Raw genomic sequence first — 24,331 nt, 5'->3', positions numbered from 1 at the left:
ATCCTTCCTGGGCTGTTTACCCCCAGCATTTGGAGCTCACAATAGAACTGATCCAGACATATCTTGAACCTGTATAACCATTTTAAAGAGCATCTAAGTAAACAGCCTTCAGTTCATCCCGTGATGGTGAGTTTGACAAGCCAATCACAAGTTGCATGAAGTCATATTCTTGCATCTTTCCTGAAACATCTGACTAATGCATAGTTTGTTTTGTCTTACTAATGCAGGAAGCGGGCTGGACTGTCCAAAAAGTGGCAGGATAAAATGTGGCAATCTTACCTCATTAATTTTGCTAGTTCCCCACCTACACAGAGCAAGGTTATGAATCAAAACCAGACCAGGAACCCATCAGCATCACAAAGTCAGCTTTTCGCCTTCCAGAAATAAAAAAAGGAGTTGTAAATAGCAGGGTGTTAGACTAGTTGTTACCCGCCAAATGGAGATGGGCTTACATAACCATTGCCAGCTGTGTAATATTAATGTGCTGAACTGACATGGAAAATGCGATACAATGCAGCCAATGCTTACCATGCGGCATTTTAGTTTAAAGGAATCTTAAAATAGCTTCCAGAAATATTAAGCCTCCAAGGATTTGAGAAGCTTTAAAAGAAAGTGTTTTTAAAAATTGAAACAGCCATATTTGTGTCAAGCGCATGAGCAACATCTATGGATCACGGATCATTTACATTAGTGTAATGCCATCAAAGCAATAAGGATTACACTAGTACCGTGGTGGCGAACCTTTGGCACTCCAGATGTTATGGACTACAATTCCCATCAGCCCCTTCCAGCATGGCCATCTGGAGTGCCAAAGGTTCGCCACCACTGCGACTAGTACATGTGATTCTGCCATTGCCTTTAATATCTTCCTCCCCCGCTAAAGGCATTCTTAAAGTCCTATTGCAGCATTTTAAACAAGCTCTTAATTCTGCAGGAAGCTTTCCACAACCTATACACTAGGAGTTTTACACACACGCAAGTTTTTTTTTTTTACAAATATCTATATTTTTCTTCCATCATTCAAAACCCCACCTCCAACAAGGCCTTAGCTGTGAAAGATGGCCGTGGGAGCTTGATCCAGCCCCTTTCAGGAAAATTACAGGTTGCTTTCAGCATTTTGAAAAAAAAATTATATCCACTTTACTTATGGAAATACAAACAAAATTACGGAGTTTCTTTGTGTCTGTCATTCTTCTTTTCATTTCTTTGTATTGTCTAATTAAAGATCACGACCAAGTCCAATTTTTGTAGAAAAAAAAATCAGTAAAAGCACATTTTAATACAACTGAATAAAACTGAATAAACAGCAGCAGTTGGCAGAGACACATGGTTGGATCCTAGCTAAATTTTCCAATGACCGATTGGAAATCCCCTCACCCCAGACCTTGATTGCAAGCCACTGGTCTCCTCAAAATCTCCTGGGGGATAAGCGGTAGGGTTGCCAGCTCAGGAGTGGGAAATTCCTGGAGATTAGGGGTGTGGAGCCTAAGAAGAAGAAGGGTTTGGATTTATACCCCACCTTTCTCTCCTGTAAAGAGACTCAAGGTGGCTTGCAAGCTCCTTTCCCTTCCTCTCCCCATTAAAGACACTTTTGGGGGTAGGTGGGCAGTGGTGGGATCCAAAAATTTTAGTAACAGGTTCCCATGGCGCCAATGGGGCTGGGTGGGGCACAATCGGGGCGTGGCCGGGCATTCCGGGGGCAGGGCTGTGGCAAGGACGCAGCCGCTGTGCCGGTCCTTGGGCGGGAAACAAATGCACGCAGGCGCAGGCTGCCACGTACACCGGTGCACCTCCTGCTAGACTGCTTCAAGTTCTGCACGCTACTGCTGAGAGGAGGGGCGTAACTAAGGCAAAAATCACGCGGCAAAATCACCAATTAGTAACCCCCTCTCGGCACACACAAATAATTAGTAACCTACTCTTGGGAACCTGTGAGAACCTGCTGGATCCCATTTCTGTAGGTGGGGCAGAGAGAGTTCTGAAGGACTGTGACCAGGCCAAGGTCACCCAGCAGGAATGTAGGAGTGCAGAAACACAACTGGTTCACCAGATAAGCCTCCGCCACTCAAGTGGAGGAGTGGGGAATCAAACCCGGTTCTCCAGTGGGATGCAATACAATCCACTCTCCAAAGCGGCCATTTTCTCCAGATGAACTCATCTCTGTCATCTAGAAATCAGTTGTAAAAGTGGGAGCTCTACAGCCGCCACATGGAGGGTACCATCTAATCAAAAGTATATCGTTGGCAAAAACTTGGTCTTGCTAAAGCTTTCTATAGATTCATTAACAATATATACAGAGCTTTAAATAGTACTCACAGATTGCATATACAACTAGACATATATTGAGATGGGAGATCAAAATTTCAACAACTGATCTTTAATGCTACCTATATGGTATTGCTTTTGTTTCAGATATTTTGTGTACCACTCCCCTTCTATCCCTTTTTATCTGTGTTGACTACCTGGACGTTGCCAATCATAGACAGGGGGGCTCTGAGCTATGAAATGTGGGGGGTCTGCAGTGGGAAGAGTCAGTGGAAATTGCCAGTTTGGTCTGCATCTAGCCCATACTGTCCAACATTTCACAGGTGAAAACAGGGACACATTTTAAGATACAGCTACCACCGATGACCCTATTGTGACAAGTACAGCTCTTTGCTTACTGAATTCAAGCTGCCATCAGTGTGCTTAGAAGGGTGTAACTCTGCTCAGAAAGGCACTGGCAGTCACTTGTCAGCAACTTTGGAGCCAAGAGCAGAAGCTGTTGTGTTGCAATTATACCGAGCTGAGCATAATCTCTTGGGGATTTTACAGTCGCGACGTGATGCCATATAACATGAACGAAGGCCACCACATTCTCCCTGTCCTCCTCTTACTCAAGTCCCTCTCTCTTTTTAGGCTGTCATTTTTTACTTTCAGTCTTGCTGTTCCTCGCAAATCAGCTCTTGATATCTGAGAAGACAGGGGCAGAGTCTGAGCCATCAGAGGCAGGGTCATGCAAATACTAGGGATCCAAAATGTTAAAGCAGGGTTCCCCAACAGGGTGCCCATGGGTGCCACGAAGCCTGTCAGTATTTCCCTCAGAGAGTCTGCTGAGCTTTTCAGAAAATGGGCAGAGCCATTGTAAGGCAGGGTGTGTGTGTGTATTTGGTTGCTTTCTTTAAAAGGAAATGGGTTTCCATATCCTTACCCCCAGCAACATATCCTTACCCATAGCAACTGGAGGATTTAGTTCAATGGCACCTGCACTCAGGGATATAGAAAGGGAGAAAAAGACGAGAGAGATCTTTTAAAGTGGGTAGCCATGTTGTTCTGCAGTAGAAGAGCAAGATTTGAGTCTAGTAGCACCTTAAAGACTCACAAGATTTTCAGGGTATAAGCTTTTGAGAAAGATTTCTTTTGAGAAAGTCCTGGCTGTTGTGATTTTTCCATGCTGTGTGGCTGTGGTCGGCAGTTTTAGGTCCTAATGTTTTGCCCGCATCTGTGGCTGGTACATTAGGAGTTAAAACCACCATGTATGGCCACACAGCCTGGAAAAGCCACCGCAGCCAGTTAGTTCCAGCTGTGAAAGCCTTTGACAATTCAATTCAAGCTCCCTTCATCAGGTATGTTCATTTGTTGGGAATATTTTTGTTACCCAACATATTTTTTTAAAGGAGGCTGAAAAATTCCTCAAACATTTGCTCTGCTTAATGGGAAAAAATTCAGCCAGAGTATCATTTCAAGTGAAGGCTTCTGAAGGCTACTTAGTCTGGAGAAGTGAAGATCAAGGGGGGATGTTTAAATATTTGAAGGGATGCCATGTCAAAGAGGGAGCAAGCTTGGTTTCCTCAGAGACTAGGACATGGAGTAATGGATTCAAGGTGCAGGAAAAGAGATTCCACCTAAACATTAGGAAGAACTTTCTGACTGTCAGAGCTGTTTGACAGTGGAACTGACTGACTCAGAGAGTGGTGGAGTCTCCTTCTTTGGGGTTGTTTAAATAGAGGCTGGGTGAACATATGTTGGGAGTGCTTTGATTGTGTGTTCCTGCATGGCTGGGGGTTGGGCTTGATGCCCCTTGTGGTCTCTTCCAACTCTATGATTCTGATTCTAAAAAGCAGATGGGCAGGGCTGAGAGGAAGTGGAAATTGTGTTACTGCTTTACAGACTTGTCTTTTATATACCTTGGGATATTTCTGGCATTAATGTGTTTTTTGTTTGTTGTTGTGCCTTTAATGGTTGTATTGCTGATTAATCTATTTGTTATTACTAACTTTGTTAATGCTTTATTGGTAAGATCAGAAGCAGCCTCTGGAGTCTATGTGGATAGGGTACAGTTCAAAACAAATACAGTTCACTACCACATGCCTATAAATGTGAACAGTATCTGAAGATGCCATTGTCTTTAGAGTAGAGAGCAAGGATTCTGCATCTCCTGCATCTCTTTGTATGATATTCAATAGGAGGGGCAGGATGCTGGGGCCAGGCAAATCAGATGTGGAGAATATCTCCATGCCTGTGATCTGGACAAGTTCCTCATTATAGTAAACAGCCAGTGCTCAGCTTGTGTTCCCTGTTATGTGCTTACAATTCACTAAATGCTATGGGAAAAACTCAAGACCCTGACTTAGAGCCCCAGTTCAAATTCCTGGCTGTTGTGTGTTTTCCAAGCTGTGTGGTCTGGTGGTTTTAGGTCCTAACATTTCACTCGCATCTGGGACTGGCATGTCCCAGCTCTAGAAAGGCTGAAGATCCCTGACTTAGGGCCTCATGATGCCCTTCCCTTAATGCAGGTAACCAAAAGCCTCTTGGCCAGAAGAGTGAGCGGAAAGGTTCTTGACTCGTAAGCCCTGGTTTGCACCCTGGGGTCCCCTGTGCAAACAGCACCAAACAGCATGTGGTTGTGACTCACGTCCTGTTTTAAGTCTGGGTTTGCTGGTGGTATATTTTTGTTTACATTCCTATTCTTGATGTGCCTTTTGCTTTGTAAGTCATGCGCAGACCCCAGCGTGAGAGAGAAGTGGGATAAAAGTATTTACGCACAGAAACATCCCACCTCAATGCCTCGCTTGGTGCTTCCTTTTGAGAGCTGGCAAAGCATCCCAGCTAACAGTGCTAAGCTCAGAAATCTCGGTTCCAACAGCCCATCCAGCCATTAGATAGCTTTAAGTAACTCTGTTGTCTTCATTGGACTAAGGAGGATGTAACACATTATGCTGTCTTTATACTGAATGATACCTTTAACCCATCAAGGCCTCTGTTGTCTATTCATACGAGTTGGAATCATCATAAATATGCTCTATGGCCGTGGTGGCGAACCTTTGGCACTCCAGATGTTATGGACTACAATTCCCATCAGCCCATGCCAGCATGGCCAATTGAGTTTATGCTGGCATGGGCTTATGGGAATTGTAGTCCATAACATCTGGAGTGCCAAAGGTTCGCCACCACTGCTCTATGGAATCCACTATACTGTAGTGGCTGAATCAGCTCTCAGGTGGAGGAATTTCATATCACCTCCTACTGAACCCTTTAATTGGAGATGCAGGGGATTGAACCTGGGACTTTCTGCTTGCCAAACAGAAGCTGTTTCAACTGAGCCACGCCCCCTGCTCTGCCTGGGACTGCACCGTTCTCTACCATTCTCTACTGTTCTCTAATGGGAAAAATAATACAAGACAGCTTTAGAAAGTTCTACCAAGATAATATTCGCTTCAGATCTTTAATATATGCGCTATGAATGTTGCATATTGTTTATACTTTGGCATCCCCCAAACTATTGTCATTCCAGCCCACCGACCAGCTTGCTGGTTCATTACACCAACCCCAACTGTAAGAGATATCTGTTTTTTTGCCTTTCTGGTATTCTTTTTTCCCCCTCTTCTTGCCTCAATCTTGGCAGCTTTCTTTGTTTTGAAAGGGAAAAAATAATATAGCACTTGTTTGACAAACCTACAACAAAAAGTCACTCATGTTCCAACAAACCTGTAGCTATTTGCAGTGAGAAGATATGGTGGGTTGAAGTCAGCCAAGCTGTAATTAAGTTAGCATAAACTCAACCCTTTGAGGAAACTTGAGGGAGAAGACAGAAGAAACAAACAGTCGTCTTTCTTTCTTTCTTTCTTTCTTTCTTTCTTTCTTTCTTTCTTTCTTTCTTTCTTTCTTTCTTTCTTTCTTTCTTTCTTTCTTTCTTTCTTTCTTTCTTTCTTTCTTTCTTTCTTTGGTATGACAATCATTTTAGTCTAGTAAAACTTAGGTATACCTGGGAGCTACATCACCAGGAAGCTTAGGCTCATTCCGCACATGCAGAATAATGCACTTTCAAACTGCTTTCAGTGCTCTTTGAAGCTGTGCGAAATGGCAAAATCCACTTGCAAACAGTTGTGAAAGTGGTTTGAAAACACATTATTTTGCATGTGCGGAAGGGGCCTTAGTTTCTGGGTAGAGGTTGTTGGCACATGGCTACCATAGGATGGTAGCGTCTAATTGTTGGAACAAACTGGAGCATGGCAATTTTGTAGCTCCTCACTAGGTGTTGTTGCACATGTGTCGGTGAGTCCCAATGGCATTGGCTGCAGGGTCATGGATTGGGAAGTCATCAGTGCAGCAAACTGTAGGTGATCTCAAAGGTTCCAAGCAGCCAGGGATTGCCAGAAAAGCAGGGAACGAGGGTGTCCACTCCCCATTTAAACTATCTTTATTATAAGCAGTAAAAGGTGCAGATAGGAAAAGGATTGCCTATGTTGGTAATGACTTGTCTCCTACTACTCTATGCATCAAAATCTGAAGCCTTCCTCCATCCTAAGGATCCTTTTTTCCAACATAAGAACCACCGAAGTTGGGGAAAGGCTCTTCAAGCTGGCAAAAAAACTTCAGTCTTTGCTGAATAGAATGATAGCATACAGGGCACTTGGGTGCTGTGTGGTTTCTGGGCTGTATGGCCGTGTTCTAGCAGCTGCTAGAACAGCAGCCCTTTGTCAGCTACAACACCAAAGTATATTCGGCAACCGACAACGCCTGGGGGGGCACTTGGGTGCTGTGGTTTCTGGGCTGTATGGCCGTGTTCTAGCAGCTGCTAGAACATGGCCTTGTCAAACTCCACAACATAATATTCGACAATGAAAACCTTGACAATACATACAGGGCACTGTTTATGGTCTGTTTGTATTCTGAGAGTTCTGGTCACAAGCAGAAGACTTCTTAGGGTTGTAGGGTTCCTCCCCATACTCATTGTTATTGTAATTCCTCATCAGACACTAATCCCAGTGGAACATGTGGAATTTTATATAAACAATGAATCACAGATGACAGATTCGCAGTTTTGACTGAATCCATTTATCCATTTATTACCACATTAGCAACCTGTTTCCAAACTCCACATACAATTAAAATGATGAGATGAGATACTGCTGCTTAGTCTGTGGCTGTAGGAAATCCTTCTAAGGTGGGGAATAACTGGATTGCATTTGGAAAGTGACAAGGGGTTCGAAGGTGGGTTTTAATAGTTTTCAAAAAGTGTTTGAGGATGGCTTAAAAGAGACGAAGACACAAAAAGGTTAAAGAGAAGTTTAAGGAAAAGGATTGCAAAGTCTTGCTGCCTATTGGATGATAAAAATCAATCAAAAAGGAGTGTGATGGTGATTGGAGGAAACTCAGCTTCTCAGCCATCATTGGGTTCTTTTCAGCAGACAGAGAGAAGTATCTGAAAAAAAATAATGTGGTAACCAGCCATGCCAAATAGGAGGAAAACTGAGATTGGGAAAGAGACCAATGGGTCATCAGAATCAGGCTAATTCACCAGAATTATTGGTATATAATAGTGAAAACCCTCAGCTTCTTTTACAACATGTGATTCTGTGTGGAAGTAAAAATGAGATGCGAACAAGATGCTTCCATGTGACTAAGATTTGAACAGGAACATGCTGTCGAGTCACAACTGAGTCAATTGTGACCCCATCCGCAGGGCGTTCCAGGCAAGAGATGAGCAGACAGAGGTGGTTTGCCATTGACCTTCTCTGTATAGCATTCCCAGTCTTCATTGTTGGTTTTCCATCCAAGTACTGCCTCGGGTCAAACTCTGCATAGCTCCCAAGCTCTGAAAACCTGGGTTATTCAGCTACTGGCTAAGGTTTACCAAGATGCGAAGAAAGAACTTGAAACAATATTTACTTTTGCCCATCACTTAAAACATTTCTTTGGACTTGTGTATATGCCTGTCCTGGTGTGTTCCCCAAAGAGCACTTAAATCTGGGAGCAATAATCTTCTGGTGCTCCCTGGCCCCAGATAATTTCAGCTAGCCTCAACCAGGGTTAGAGCTTCTCCGGTCCTGGCCCCAGCCTGATGGAATGCTCTGTTTAGCAAGCCCAGGGCCCTGTGGGATATTATGCAATTCCGCAGGGCCTGTAAGTTGGATCTGTTCCACCAGGTATATGGTTGAGGTGGCCATAATACCATCTGGCCTCCCTCCCCTTCCCTTTGGTTTTCCATCTTTTCCATCGGGATATTGATGTGTTTACCCCCACAGGACTGTTGTATCTTACTTCTTGGATTGAATAGTGAATTGATGGGATTTAGTGGAATGCTTTAATATTCTTAGATGCTTTTATGTTTTATATGTATGTTTCATATCTATGTTGTAAGTTGCCTCGAGCTGGGAAGATTAGGGGTGGCCTATCACAGCTAATTGAAAAAAAATAAGAAAAGCCTACCAATCAAGAAGGTATATTTCAGAGATCATATTGAAATATTAGGCACAAATTCAACACAGATTGAAGAAGAGTTTGGATTTATACCCAACCTTTCTCTCCTGTAAGGAGACTCAAGGTGGCTTACAAGCTCCTTTCCCTTCCTCTCCCCACAACAGACACCTTGTGAGGAAGGTGGAGCTGAAAGCATTCAGTGACTAGCCCAAGGTCACCCAGCAGGAATGTAGGAGTGCGGAAACACATCTGGTTTACCAGATAAACCTCCACCACTCAGGTGGAGGAGTGGGGAATCAAACCCAGTTCTCCAGATTAGAATCTACCTGCTCTTAACCACCACACCACACTGGCGCTCATTGAGCACAAGTGGGTATACGTTGGAAACAAATCAGTATTCATTTTTTATTTTTGTTCCGTTTACTTCCAAAAGGTACCCATCATCTCCTGCTACCCTTGTACATTCTATTCTGTTTGCTTTTTAGCCATACTTTCTAACATAACATCTCTTGTGTTATAGCTTTAAAAGGAACTTGGACAAATTTATGAAGGAGAAGTCAATCTATGGCTACCAATCTTGATCCTCCTTGATCTCAGATTGCAAATGCCTTAGCAGACCAAGTGCTTGGGAGCAGCAGCAGCAGCAGAAGACCATTGCTTTCACATCCCTGCCATGTGAGCCAGACTCCCAAAGGCACCTGGTGGACCACTGCAGTACTGGTAGCAGAGTGCTGGACTAGATGGACTCTGGTCTGATCCAGCAGGCTCTTTCTTATGTCCTTAAGTTCTCTACCAATTTCTTGCTGTTCGACGTCCCAAAGAAGCATGCTGGGACATGGGATGGATGGACCTGATAGCACATGGCCTGCAGTGTTGACATTAGTATCTTCTTTTTGTTTCAGGAAGGAGCTTGCACTAAGCTGGATGAAGACATCTTGGATATTCCCCTGGATGACCCAGGTGCCAACGCAGCTGCGGCTAAGATCCAAGCCAGTTTCCGTGGTCATATGACTAGGAAGAAGATTAAAGGGGGTGAACGGGAGCGCAAGAGGAAGGACCCGGAGTGTACAAGCAGTGCCCGTGCAGGGGACTTACGCAACGGCGATTAAGCAGATGGGTAAGAATCTGAACCTCCAATCCACATTTCCTTGTTTACAAGAGGTTGTTGGGGTTTGAGTCTGGAGAGCCATTCATTGCATCTGGTTTAATTACCATTGTACCAAACTACCTAACCTTGGTTAATTGGCTAACCTCAGTGACTAGATGGATAACACCATGATCACAACTACCATCAGAAGAAACCCAGCAACTGAGGGAAGCTGGTAGATGATCCCAGCCTGAACCCAGCAACTGAGGGAAGCTGGTAGATGATCCATTCCTCCAGTGGTGGCTGTTTCAAGAGGAGAAGAAGGAGAGTTTGGATGTATACCCCGTCTTTCTCTCTTGTAAGGAGTCTCAAAACAGTTTATGAACTCCTTCCCTTCCCCTCCCACAACAGACACCTTGTGAGGTCGATGGGGCTGAAAGAGTTCACTGACTAGCCCAAGGTCACCCAGCAGGCTTCATGTGTAGAAGTGGGGAAACAAATCCAGTTCACCAGATAAGAGTTCACTGCTCATGTGAAGAAGTGGGAAATCAAACCTGGTTCTCCAGATTAGACTCCACCTTCTCTTAACCACTACAACACACTGGTTCTCAAGGTATGAACCACCTGCCAGCCTGAAGCCCCACCAGGCAAGAGCCCTACCCATCTCCCTTAAACATTGGCCAGGTAATCAGAAGGGGCACAGCAGGTAACATGCCAAAGAGCCACATGTGGTTCTTGAGCAATTGAGCCACTGGGTATCACTGCTTTGGAATTTTCATGCCTTTAAAAGGGCATTGTCTGTTGTGGGGAGAGGAAGAGGAGTTTGTAAGCCACTTTGAGACTCCTTGAAGGAGAGAAAAGCAGGGTATACATCCAAACTCTTCTTCTTCATTGTCCTTGGTGAAGAGGAACTGGTAGTTGAAGACTAGTGTCTGCTTTAGGGTTTTCATGTGGCAACTGTTATCACAGGGTAAAATTGTTGTGTGGAGTGTGAGTGAGACTATTTTCATGATACCACTTCAAGCTTTTAATCTAACCAGTATCTCATGGGAAATGTAGGCCTGCAGCAAAAATGCCAAAAAAAAAGTTGACTGCGAAAGAACTTGTTTCATAATCAGGTTCATTTATGAAATTAATTTATATATTTGCAAAAGGGGTAGTCTGGGGACAGAACGGTTTTGTTGGTTTTCCATCCAAGTTTCCATCCAAGAAAACAGACCACTGTGGCATGAAGACCACACATTACAGTCAACGTTATGCAGCTTTCTAACATTTCTTTCCCCTTATGTTAAAATTGGGAAAGGATCTTATTACAGCTACTGATACAAAGTCTTAAACCTTCAACTTTATGATTTTATTTAAAGCAATGTATACTGACACTCTATCGTTCTATCAGTTTTAGTACCTAGTTTTAGTACATTCAACACCATCAGACACTGTTTGTTCAATAGATCCAGCTAATTCGTGTGGACATTGATATTCTTGTTGGCCAACCATTGTCCACTAACATGGATTTCCCATCATCCTTTATTAAAAAAAATTAACTCCTACCAACCTTGTTCTGATTATTACTATTATTTTATTTTAAGGCTGCCCAACCTTGTAGAGCTTGTGGACATTTTTATGGTTTTAAGAAAGGGTAATGGACAGAACCACAAGAATAACTGGTGGCAGTGGGTGGGATGAGGACAAAGCCAATCACAAAACGACTCCCATGGGGAGGACCTTATTTTTCTTTCCACTTCCAAAGACGGTGAGGTTTTATAGGCAGCCAAGGCAAGGGTGAGCAAAACAAAACTTCCTGTTTCCCCCCCTCCTTTTTTCTTTTTCAAGATCTTTTGGGTTTATCCCCAAGATTCAAGAAGCAACAATGCAAGAAACAAATTGGCAGGAGCCATGATACAAAATTTAGGGAGCACTGATTTATTCATTCGCAACACGTGCTAGGTTTTACGATGCCGTTCCATTCTAAGAAACTGTCACAGTTTTCTAATTTTTTGCAACTCCTGTGTTGGCAGCAGCTAACAAATTACCCATTACCCTTCTGTATTTCTTCCTAGCACAGTGCATTAGTCTAATGGTCATCATGATAACCTCTTATTATTCTGCCCAACAGCTTCAGAGTGAGTATGATAAATGAAATGCCACTGCTTCCGTTGCCCATTTCTGCAGAGCAGCATAACCTTCATTAGGTAGCCTTTTCTTTGAGAGAGAAAATTGGCGTTTGCTTGTTCCTCAAGTATATCTGAAATCAAAGACAGGGCTGGCTGAAGTTTGTTCTGAAAGCGGTCACTTAAAATTGGGACAAGAATTAATCTGTAATTAGTTTCCTACATCTTATGAACAGAGATTCAAAGAGATGAACTATCCGTATACATTCTGAATGGGTACTCTGTTTAACCACGTGCTTTTTCAGACATTTACAGTGGTGTAAGAAAAGCCACTGGTCTGCAAGGGAAGCTCACCAGAGGGTTTTTTTTTTAAAAAAAGGCAAATAGCAGTTTCTCTCATCTTGTTCAAAACCACACTGTGACAGGGGCAGGGTGAAGGGAACACGGCAAACATTTCAGCCCTGGAAGTCTTTAAAGAGCAGATTCTCTGTCCAAGATGGCGACTAAATGTTTTGCATTTACGAAGACGCACAGTTCCATGGAACTCACTGCCCTGCCATGTGCTTCGTAAAAGTCGGTTCATTATCTTGTTTCCTTTCCCCAGCTCATCACCCCCTTTATATTTAGCCTCTTTACAGCCCACATCCCTTCGGAAAGAGTGGCAAGAAGTTCCTTAACTCCAGTGAGCCAGATGTTTCACCAGTGGCTGCCTGGCATGCCAGCCCCCCCTCCCCCAAGGCAGCTTTTCGCTTCTTTTAGCAAGTTATCATCAGCCTGTCTTCATGTCTTCAGCAGCCCGGAGAATTTTCTGCTGCTGAGACAGTAGCAGGGTGGGCTTTCTGCCAACTGATAGTGAGAAAGGGAGGAGAAGATGGGGGTGTGCGGAGCAAGATGAGATTGAAGCAGAAATAGATGCGCAAAAGTGGGTCAGAGCAAGTCTCTGGTGCAGCCTGCCCTCCACAGGTCTAGAATTGAGGACAGAGAATGAAATTCTACCGATGGTATTGCAATGGTATCACATCCCTGCCTGCTAGGTTGTATTTCTTGGTAATCCAACTCTTCCTTTTCCCTCCCAATATTTTCTGTTTCAGTACTGGAGCATCCAGGCAGATAGGAATTGCTGAGATGGTGCAGTGTTTCAAAATCATGTGTTCACCACACTGTATGTTGGTTCATTCCTCCCAAAAGCTAGATGCTGGCATGCCTTAGGGGCTGGCTTTAGGCCTTCAGCAAATAATAAGAGTAGTGTCAAAAGTATAGGATTTCTGCAGCTGAATATGAATCCGGAGAAGCTAGGGACACGTGATGCTTCCTTGTAGTGAATCAGACCACGCCATGGTGTCTGCGAAGGTTCATATTGTCTGACTGGCAGTAGCTTTTCAGGATCCCACGGCAGAATCTTTCACGTCACCTGATACTTGAAGATGCCAGGAACTGAACCATGATGCACCTTCTGCAGGCAAGTCTAACGCTCTACCACTTCCCAGGGAGATCCAGCTTCACATCCTGACTCTGTCATGAAGTTCACTTAGGACCTTATAGGGGGAAAAAAACCCTATTCACCACTGAAGAAACTTCAATGTTAAGTCTGGAAACTAGAGTCATGAACGGAAAAGAGAGACATTTCTACACACCTGCAAGTGGGGTTTTTGTGCATTTCTTTGTTTAATCAGGAGTTCTCCTGCTGTGACGTGTCCACCATTTTGCCTGCCCCTCACTCCTTTATTCTATTCATGCAACCTCCATCTGGGGACATTGACTGCTGCCTTTTGGGGGGGGGGGTGCCATCTTTGGTCTGGTGTAAATTTCCTAGACCATGTCAATTTCAGGTCAATTTCAAGACTTAAGCTATAGGACATCAATGTGAACATTTTTTTTAAAAGCCCTTTCATTCCTTCCAAAGTAGTGGCCGGAGCAGCAGGAGTAACTGCTGCTGTGTGGGTGGGGAAAGTCGTGCAGAGTGAGAAAAACCTGCAAAGGGAGAGGAAAAGTCACACTTTCAGAGGTTTCAGAAACTGTGGAGATTCTCTGATCTGAGGCGCAGTGAATTCAGGAGAGGGGGGAATGTGTGCGTAACCAAAAATCCAACCCAAAGGGAATGAATACTCAATGTGAAGGAGACCACAAGAGTACAAATGACCATTGGGGATGTGGGTGTGAGCAGCATTTGCTGTCATTAGAACCCAGGGATTCCAGTCCTCTAAATTTCTCGGGAGCAGAATGCCAGCACAAAACCACAAGCATGCTTACTTTGCATAATTTATTCCAGATGCCAATTTGGATTTCTCTGAAGGCCTTCCTCTAGGGAATCTTGCCAAAACCATCAGACTAGATTATTCTTGACACCCCTTCCTATTCAATGTGATAAAGACAGGTGCTGTGCAAGATTGCTAGGTCTGGAAACTCCTCTGTGTTTTTCCTTCCATGCCTTCTGTGCTCAGCCAAGTTGGTTTTGCATTGCTGACTCTAGTAAGGTGTTTTTTGGTGTTGTTGATTTAATATAAAATTAGCAGCGTGATTGTTATAGCAAGACAGGATCAAACTTAGATCTTCTCTGGGGCTATTTGTGTTTGTGTCACACTATAGCCCCATGTGAGCTCAGCCCAACCAAGTGCTGGGTTCATTTCCTGTTATAACTAACATTTGTTCACTTATTTATCTACTTACACTTCTCTTTTCTCACTAATGGTGACCCAAAGTGTTTAAATATTCTCCCCTATCCTCATGACAACAGCCCTGTGAGTTTATCTAGTCTGAGAGAGAATCAGCATCCCATGAGCTTCCAGGGAAGATTGGACATTTGAACCCAAGTCTTTCAGATGCTAGTGAGGCACTCTAACCACTAGGCCATGCTGGCTTGCATAGTGAGAAATTGTCTATCCCATGAGAAACTGAAGGGAAAGATGTTCCCCTGGTTGAGATTAAACATTCTTTCTGGATCAAACTGCATGACAGGAGAAATTATTCAGATTCTCCCTCTGGAAGTTGCAATGAAACCACCAAGAAGACATGCTCAAGCTGCATTCTCCCCTTGTGAGGTTTGTAAATCATGGTTTGATCAAGCAAGCATCAGTTAGAAAGAGGAGGAGTTTGGATTTATACCCCACCTTTCTCTCCTGTAAGTCTAAAAGCAGCTTACAAACTCCCTTCTGCTCTTCGCCCCCAAACAGGCACCTTGCGAGGTTGGTGGGGAGAGTTCGGAGAGAAGGATGACTAGCCCAAAGTCGCCCAACAGGCTTCATGTGTAGGAGCAGGGAAACAAATCCAGTCCACCAGATAAGAGTCTGCCACTCATGTGGAGGAGTGAGGAATCAAACTCGGTTTTCCAGATTACAGTCCATCTGCTCTTAACTACACCATTCAGTTGGCACCAAAAGTGGATTTCAAACTTGGGTTTCTAACTGGTTTGCTAACCACAGTTTGTACTTTATAAATCTTGCTCTTCTCTCCAATGGAGATCCACTCTGTCCTCCTCCATTATATTCTGACACAATGATTCTATGAGGTAGGTTAGGCTTAGTGAGCCTGACTGACCCAGGGTCATCCAACATTGCTTGTGAGCTTCCATGGCAAACTGGGGATTCAACTTGGGCTCCCCAGAGCCTCATCCGACACTAACCATTACACCACGCTATCAACTGGGTTGAATGGACAGCAGAGCAAGATAGCTGGCAGGTTCCCAGTTCACATGAATGGAAAGGAATCTCTACAGAGAGCTAGTTAGATGTACACATCACGATTAAAAGTGAAACTAATTCCTGGTTTATGAATTATGAATATCAATTACAAATGATTATGAGAATCTTACCCTCCTATCGATAAACACCAATCTCTGGCCCATTTAGTTCTCTTTCAAGCACACTTGCCTGAGATGTTGAATCTGTTCCTCCAATGTGGTTGTGAAAAGCCACTGAGGTTCCAGGGAATGGGATTACCCTTTAGAAGTAAATTGTTCTCAATGGTTATTAACGCAGCGAGGGGCCACTTAGCTTCCTCCCACCCCTCTGAGTAAGCTGAGCTGGAGCACCAGCGGGAAGAGGCAATTAATGAACTTCATGGTGCCATTCGAAGGCACGTTTTCGAGTTAGGATTCTCACGCAGGTTGTTACATTAAGACAAATTGAAGGGCACTGCATGGGCCAAGCAATGCATGTTGTGTCCCTTATCCTCTCCGCACCACCACTTTCCCTTAGAATTAGGCATTGTGTAGCCACCAAAGATAAAAGGAGGGTTATGGGTTTTCAGGATCTTGCCCCTGCAAGGTTGTCTGACCATCCCTCCGCAAAATTTCATTCTATTAGGAAAGCTACATTTTAATTCCAAAACATAACATTCCGACTGCAAAAAAATTATGCAAACATGATTAATTCCTTTTGAGATGGATACATTAAATTAACAAGCTCATTATTTTTATTATCACACTAATTCATGTACATAAATGGTTCAAGCACTTCAGAATCAACCATCTGTTTTTTTAAAAAAAGAGAGGAAGCTTTAACTATTTTTATACCATCAGCTGCCTAAAACTAGTAGAGGAAAATATGTAATGAATAGGCAAGCCAGCTCAGTAGATGTCTATGTGTGCAGATTGGGAATATTTTTATGTGACAAGAAAATAACTTGATTAGCACCCCTGAATCTTAGATAAATGTTAGCACCGACCCTAATTAATTTGGTTCACTGGGGAGGTCAGATATATATATCTGACCTCCCTGGTGAACCAAATTAATTGTGCAAGTTCTTAAAAATGTTTACCCAAGTGACTGTAGAATATGCATAGATATAAAATATATCTTAACAGATGGTGACTGGAGAAATAATAATCTGGTTCAGGTACAACACATTAGTTCATACTGTTCATCAGCAACAGAAAATGTGAAGTTTGTAGCGGTGTTATAGTCTTCTAAGCCTGTTAACTTCACTGTAATGAGGAAATAACTGTTTAGGATCGCACTGCCAATCAACCTGCCTACAGAACATTCCATCTGTTTTAAAACTAGGCTTCTTTGCATTCAAGACTGAAACTGCATGTCAGTAATAGACAGACACTGAAAATCAGCACAAGAAGCCAGGGCAAAAGGTGTGTAAACATTTATTTGGGAGTAAGTTCAATTGAACTCTGGGATGTGGTGAGATAATGCATGCCATTCCTCCTAGACGATATGCTAAGGCATTCAGACTATCCTCTTTCTAAAATTTGGGGATGAGGGTTTGCTGGTCAGGCAAAACCTGGAAACAGAACAACTGTCTGATATGGAATCCCCTCCTGCCCAAAAAGCATTCTGGTTTGGAAGCCAGGAAGGAGAAAAACCTCCATGTGCAAACGGCTAAATGGTAGCCTTTTTCTCTTTGCATTCAGAAGATTTCCACTCACTGACCTTTCTAGTGAAAGATTTTCATCATCCTGAAACCTTGAAAAGATGCTGCCAATAGATTACTGAGCTAGACGACCTGATAGTCTTATAAAGTAAAAAGCAGCTTCATATCTTCATCACAAACCATTTCCATTGATTGGTATGACAAACATCTGCAATTGTTTTGCACTGTCACTGAAACAGGAGCTGTTTCCCCAATCACTTTTTGTTGTGAGGTACCTGCACCAAATAATCCGGGGGCCTGCTGCATTGCCCACTACCTAAGTGGCGACAACACAGCGACGCCGATTCTGCCACTCTCCGTCCTCCTTTATGCGCGTTATTTCAGTTCCTGTTTGGTTGAAAACCTTTTCAAAAACCCCGAGCTGAGCGCGGGGGTGCGCAGGGGAGTGGGGAAGCCCGGGGGGTGACTCCAGGTTTAAGTTTCCCGCCGTTGCTGGTGACGTAGAGTAAGGTGACCAGAAGTTTAGCCTTACAGCGAAAAGAGGTGCCTTCTGGAAACTTCCCTGTCTTCTAATGAGCGCCGCTACAAAACAGTGTGCTCCTCTTGCGATACATGCGGCCGCCGGAACACCGGGACAATGTTAAAGCCCGGCGGGACGCGGGACACATCACGCAAAAGCGTGAGTGTCCCGCGAAAATCGGGATGGATGGTCACCCTACATAGAGCCCTCCCTCCAGTTAGGCAACAGCGGGGTGTGCGCTATGCGCATGCAGCCTGGGTTTTAATTTTTTCTTTTCACGCTAAAAATCTACGTCTCCACATCGTTCTGAGTGCACATGGGCATAGAGGTGTATTGTGTCTGTTCAAATACACATGGATTCCATGGCACAGCATGGAGACATGGTTTCATTCTTTTGAAAATAAAAAAATCCCCACCCCAGAACAGCGCAGCAGCCAATCAGGACAGCCCCTGAGCAGATTGTGGGGAGTCCTGCGTAGCTGCTGCATGGCTGCAAAATTCATTTGACCAAGGGGAGGAAGCTGTGGTGGGGACTGTGAGCCCGCGCTCAAAAGGTCCTGCAGCAAAGGAAACCGCAGCTATCAACCACCATTTTGTAAGTGGGGAAATGACCAGGGAAAGATGGATGACGCCTGAGTTGGTGTAGTTAGACGAGACCCTTCTAGGGCATCTGAAGTTGCCGTCTCTATCCTGTGCAACCATACTTCCCCCTTGCAAATATTAGCAACCACATACCCAATCCATGTGTGAAAGCTATTTATATATGCAAATGTAGAACTTTCTCCAGAACGCCATTTGCACACCATGCAGTGAAGGAAAAAAAAAACCTTTAAAAAGTGGGGCCTTATGACAAATTAAAATTGCAAAAAGTAAGTGAAGAGAAAGAGAGCGAGTCCTTTCATCTTTTTCTTTTAACTGTCCTAGAACCAACTTTGCTAATGAGTTATCGGTTGCGTACTCGCATGGGATAGTGAGTCACTGTAGGAAGAATGTCTTTCTACATTTCCATAGGAAGACTTTAATATATCAGCATACATTATTGACCAATGAAACTCTGCATTTAAGGATGGAAAGGGGGAAGTACTCAACCAGCTTCTGAGTGAGGTTAAGTAGTTCCATCACTGAGACCAACGTACAGCCTCCATTGAAGTTCTCTACTGGTTGGAACCAGACTGAAAATTCCTCTCACTTCTGTTGGTGGAACAGAACTTTCCTGGGCCCTTTCCACACAGGCAAAGTACAGCGGGTTGCAGTCGGGGTGAAACAACCAGTGTTGCCGTTGGGGCGTTCGTATGCCTCCATGCAGGCAGCAGAGCACATGGAGGCAGCGCAGGTTGCCATTGCACATTTGCATGGAGGTGCTTTTTTTCACTCACTTCCCTCCACTGAGTAGCTATGAAACCAGGCAGGCATGGACTTCCACAGCTATGCTGCTGTCCCTGTGGCCTCTGTAGCTACGCAGCAGAGAGGCAGAGACTGTGTGTGTGGGGGGGTGGGAAGTGTGGCCAAGTAACACGTTTCCTGGGGAAGCCATTTGCTCGGCCGCGGCTGCAATCTGTGTTAAAACTAAAGAATCGCTGATAGTGTAATACTTGAAAAACCCCAGTTGAGGGGAAAATGAGGAGTGGACTTGCATTTGGAGTGGGATCCATGCAAAGTCCCCCTCCAACATGGGTTTCATACTGTGGTTAGCCCGTGTTTATTGGCCTGTGCAGAAGGGGGCTTGCTGCAGCCCATTGCCATCTAAGGAAGCCACCCCCTGCTTTACATACTCCCTGGTCAAAAAACAGAGTGCCTAAAACACCTTTCCTCATCATTTCCCAGGGTCTTTGGAGACAGGTGCCTCTCCCAAATCCTCCACCTGGGGCCATGGCCATCATAGTATACGCATGTAGAGTGCCAGACTAGGATATAGGAGTCCCACATTCAAATTTTCGCCCTGGCCTGGAAGCTTGCTGGGTGAATTTCAGCCAGTCACTCAGTTTAAATCTGCCTTACAGGGTTGTTGTGAAGATGAAATGGAGGAGAGGCAAATGATGAAAGCTGCTCTGAGTCTCCATCAGGGAGAAAAGCAGGATATAGTGAAATTAAAATCTTCCTTCACTGTAGAGCGAATTATAAATATGCACCTGCTTTTCACTCACAACTTAATTGACACACGGAGGGAAGTATTTCCGCCGACAATGACTTTGGTTTGTTTAGCCAGAGTCAAAAGGCTTTTGTGAGCTCCCCCAATGTAGTTGAAGAGTCACAGCTGTATGTCCCAGTTTTATGTGGCAAGCGAACCCTACACACTGGTAGTTATCATGGAAACCAATAGTAACTCCCCAAAGGAGGCGAAGGACCTGAATTTGAATTTAATTTCTTCCTTAGCAACACTACATTGAATGCCTCTCCTAAGCAGAGGTTATTTTTAAACCCATCGCCTGGCAGTAAAAAGTACATAGAATGGAGTAAATCAGAGATAGATATTGTGCAAGAATCTCTGCCTTTCGTGTGCATCCATGCATTGAGTTACTGACCGACTTGCAGGGGTCTTGCACTAAGGGACCTAAACTCAAACAACCACTTCAAGCCGGAGCTGGGATTTCTCATGCCTCTGTGGGATCTAGGTTCAGGGAATTTGTGGGGCAGTGTGAAATGGCCCATGTACTATGGGCTGAAGAAGGACAGGAAAAGCAGACGATCTATGTGTATCAGCCCAAATAATAGAGCTGCCCACCTCCAGGCAGGGTCTGGAGATCTCCAGGAATTACAACTGATCTCCAGGCTACCCAGATCAGCTTCCCTGGAGAGAATGGCAGCTTCATGTCTGGTCTTAAGGCTGAAGTCAATAAGCAGACTCTGAATGCTGGATCTGAAGTCTTTATTGATAACAGTTAGTAATCTGGCTTTCAGAAAGCCTGTTCTGCCAATCTACAAAAATACATTTGCCTTTATCCCCTCAGAGTTCCCACCATAAATCGTCCCATTCCCACCCACCCCGGATTCCCATGGGGTGTGAGAATCACACAACAGAAAGAGGGTTGTTTGGGAGTTGAACATCTCAAGATCAGCACAGTGATTGTTCTCAGCCACCTGCCACCCCCTCCCTCTGGGAAGGTGCCAGGGGTGCTTCTAGTTACCTACAGTTGCATGCATCAAAGGAAAGAACAAGATCCATTAACCTATCTGGGGATGAAGAAGATCATCTCTTCCCCTCAGCCAGGTGTGAAACCTTGCACCACAAGTCTGTACTTTGATGGCAGGAGAGAACACACTTCTGAGGGTGGGCTCCATTGCATTGCATCCATGCTGAGCTAGTGAAGGGTGTGGCTTCGTGGTAGAGTATCTGTTTGGCATGCAGAGATCCTCAGGTTCAATCCCTGGGGTCTCCAGTTAAAAGGAACAGGCAGACTGAGAAGTGAAAGACGTCTGCCTGAGATCTTGGACAGCCACTACCAGTCTGAGTAGACAGTACTGTTCCTGATTCAGTCAGATTCAGTATTAGGAAGGAATATGCGTGCCCCTTTGAAAGCCCCACCTTCCCCAGGATCTACCCCCAGATTTACAGAAATTTCTGAAGGTGGGGCTGGCAATCCTGCATGGAAGGCAGAATGCATCGGGTTTAGGGGAAAGCAATCATTTTGCCATTCGAAACATGCAGGGCTCCCACTTCTCCTCAACATGGGCGGAGGAAGGTGAATGGGATTCTGTATGTTCATCTGTGTGCCAAGGAATAGAGGCCTACCGGAAGACCTTTCCCATTCTGCAAAACCAAACCCCCATGTAAAACAGATCCCATTTTACAATTTCATGCAAAACGCCCTCCTACTACAAAAACAGATGCTGCACAGACATAAACAAAGATAGACGAGATAGAAACGTGGCAAGAATCCAATAAGGTATAACAAATGAGTTCTTAAAAAAAAGCAAATGCCAACTTAATGCTTATCTTTAAATTATTAGCCTTATTGCACAGTGTCATTAGGGGGGGTCATAACAGCAGTCATCCTAAAGGCATGACTTCCCAGGATCAGGTAGCTGTGGAAGCGAGTTATATGCTTTGAAGTGCTCCAAGCATGGTTTAATCTTTGTTGAGAAATGTAAGTTACATTCTTAGTGTGTTCCAGAACAACGCTAAGCCATTCCCCCAGCTGAGAATAGAAGAAGACAGAGAGGCCATCTTCTGGGATGATAGCTCTGGAGTTGTTCTGTAATAGCTCCACGCTTTGAGGAAAAACCTTCTGGAGGGGGCTGGCTGATCTGTCCCTTGTTAGAATTTTGGAGGTGATGTAATGTGTGTGTGTGTGTGGGGGGGGGAATTTGTATCCCACCCTAGGTTCCTTGAAAGAAAGATGATATAGACAGACAGAGGGTCAGTTGTTTCAACTGGTACACCTATCCCACATACTGGGAGAGTATGCTCAACCTGATATGCATGTTTGCTAGGGTTGCTAGTTCTCATCTGGCCATTGGTGAGGGATGGGGGGCAGAATTGCCAGATCCAAGTTGAACTTCCCCAAACTCTACTTTCTTCAGACTCCACTTCCAAAATCTCCAGGAATTTTAACCGGAAGTAGGCAAGACTGAAGGGGAAAATGTGAAAACAGAGGAAGAAACATTTTATTGTCGAAGGCTTTCACGGCTGGAATCACTTGGGTGCTGTGTGATTTCCGGGCTGTATGGCCGTGTTCTAGCAGCATTCTCTCCTGACGTTTCGCCTGCATCTGTGGTTGGCATCTTCAGAGGATCATCTGAAAATGATTACTCGCTGAAGATTACTTGCATCTGAAGATTACTGAAGATTACCTGCATCTGTGGCTGGCATCTTCATAGGATCATCTGAAGATGATTACTTGCTGAAGATTACTTGCTGAAGATCCTCTGAAGATGCCAGCCACAGATGCAGGCGAAACGTCCGGAGAGAATGCTGCTAGAACACGGCCATACAGCCCGGAAACCACACAGCACCCAAGAAGAAACATTTGTCCCATGTGTATGTGGAGGGGGGGAGGGGCAGCACCCAGCCAAATCCTTCCTCCAAGGATGTATTAGTATATTTTCCCATATTGGATTATTTTTATTTATTTGCTGGCGTACATTAGGAACACCTCATTATTAGGAAATAAGAATATCCTAATAATGCAAATAATCCCCGTAGCGGAGAGAAGAGCTGGTTCTTAAGACATTGGCTAATTCCCCTGTTTTTTGTGAAGGCCAGATTTGCAGGTGGTGGCAAGCAGCGTATCACCACCAGGAATCCATGGGGGATGATTCACACTCCCTTGAGGATGATGAGAAAGCTCTCTCTGCCAGACTGCGCAAGGCTTTATGTGGCAGCAGCAAAGTGAAAAACAAGAGCCCCCCGTGCCACAAAATACAAGAGAGGAGAGTAGTTATCAGCAACCATCTGGCAGAAAATAGCAGGAACCAGAGTCCCTTGACGCCCACACACCCTCTGCAAATCTCTGTTTATAAGCGAGAAAGAAAGCCGTTCTCTCCTCCACTTCCTCCTCCAAACAGAGACGGCGAGTTCTGAAAGCTTTCCCCGTGCTTCCTGCATGTCCCACCTCTTCCCTTCCGCTCTCCTAACCCCATCGTTCCTTCCTACCAACAGACAGGACACCAGCTTCCACTCCCCCAGAGGTTGAGCACAGCCAGTCCAGCCTTACGAGGGAATGGCGCCTGCCCGTGATTCAGAGCATTTCTGACTGTTCCACATGAGACAGACGTTAGGGATGTAACATTGTCAGTTCATCCTGCAGGAGCCAAATCCAGCTGGAGGGCTGCCAGATCCTGTGCACGTTTACTCAGAAGTAAGACCCACTCAGTAATTTTGGTGCACACGAAATCGGGAGTCCTTTTGTTAAATATATTCCCTGTGTTTTTTCCCTTGTTTTTTGTTTGAAAACTTTTAAACTTTTAATGGTAAAACCTTTAAACTGGCTAAAAAAGTAAGACCTGCTGAATTCGATACTGCCAAATACTGCCAGATACTGCCTTCGATTTGTTAGGTGGGGATTGAAAGCCAGTGTGGTGTAGGGAGAGAAAGAGGCTAAAACCTGGGGGACCCTTTCAATCTCCACTCTGCCATGGAAGGTTACCAGGGAACCAGACTCTCTCAGCTAAACTACCTCACAGGGTTGTTGTAATGAGGATCAAATGGAGGGAAAATGTTGTTGTAAGCTGCTTTGGAGCCCTGCTAGGGAGAAAAGCAGGGTATAAGTAGCAAAATACAAGAGCAAAAACAGAATTGTGTCATGTGGCCTCCTCAAAACACCCACTCCCAACCCAAATCCTGGCTGTCCAAGATACTAGTCTGAGACTCCAGCTGTTACACAACACTGGCTTTCTTCTTCTCTACTGCCTTTAGGCACTCTTCCCAACAAGATGGACCCTGTGGGCTCAGTACCAGGCTTCAACCAAAATTACTCCTAACATCCATCCCGGCACAATCCCATAGAGGCTAAATAGCCAGAATTACTTGCTTTGAGCTGACCTTCTGGGTAAGATGTTGATTCCAAGTCAGGAGTGGCCTGTTCTTGTAGCCAGGCTTCGTACCTTGAGGGTGCTAATCTAGGCCTGGAGAAGCTGGGTCAGTGGAAAGAGTCAGCAATAATCACCTGCTTC

General features: G+C 44.5%; 1 protein-coding gene across 1 annotated transcript in view; it reads left to right on the top strand.

Moving 5' to 3' along the window:
* The window catches only part of NRGN (neurogranin), a 38,484-nt gene that overhangs the window by 8,206 nt on the left and 5,947 nt on the right, over nt 1-24,331 (top strand). Inside the window, exon 2 of the mRNA XM_048512804.1 lies at nt 9,585-9,799. Within this exon, the coding sequence (XP_048368761.1) occupies nt 9,585-9,791 (207 nt within the window). The 3' untranslated portion in view covers nt 9,792-9,799. The remainder of the gene's footprint in view (nt 1-9,584; nt 9,800-24,331) is intronic.

Source organism: Sphaerodactylus townsendi, linkage group LG12, assembly GCF_021028975.2.
Source record: "Sphaerodactylus townsendi isolate TG3544 linkage group LG12, MPM_Stown_v2.3, whole genome shotgun sequence".
NCBI lineage: Eukaryota > Metazoa > Chordata > Lepidosauria > Squamata > Sphaerodactylidae > Sphaerodactylus > Sphaerodactylus townsendi.
This window is presented reverse-complemented; position numbering and strand designations above follow the sequence as displayed.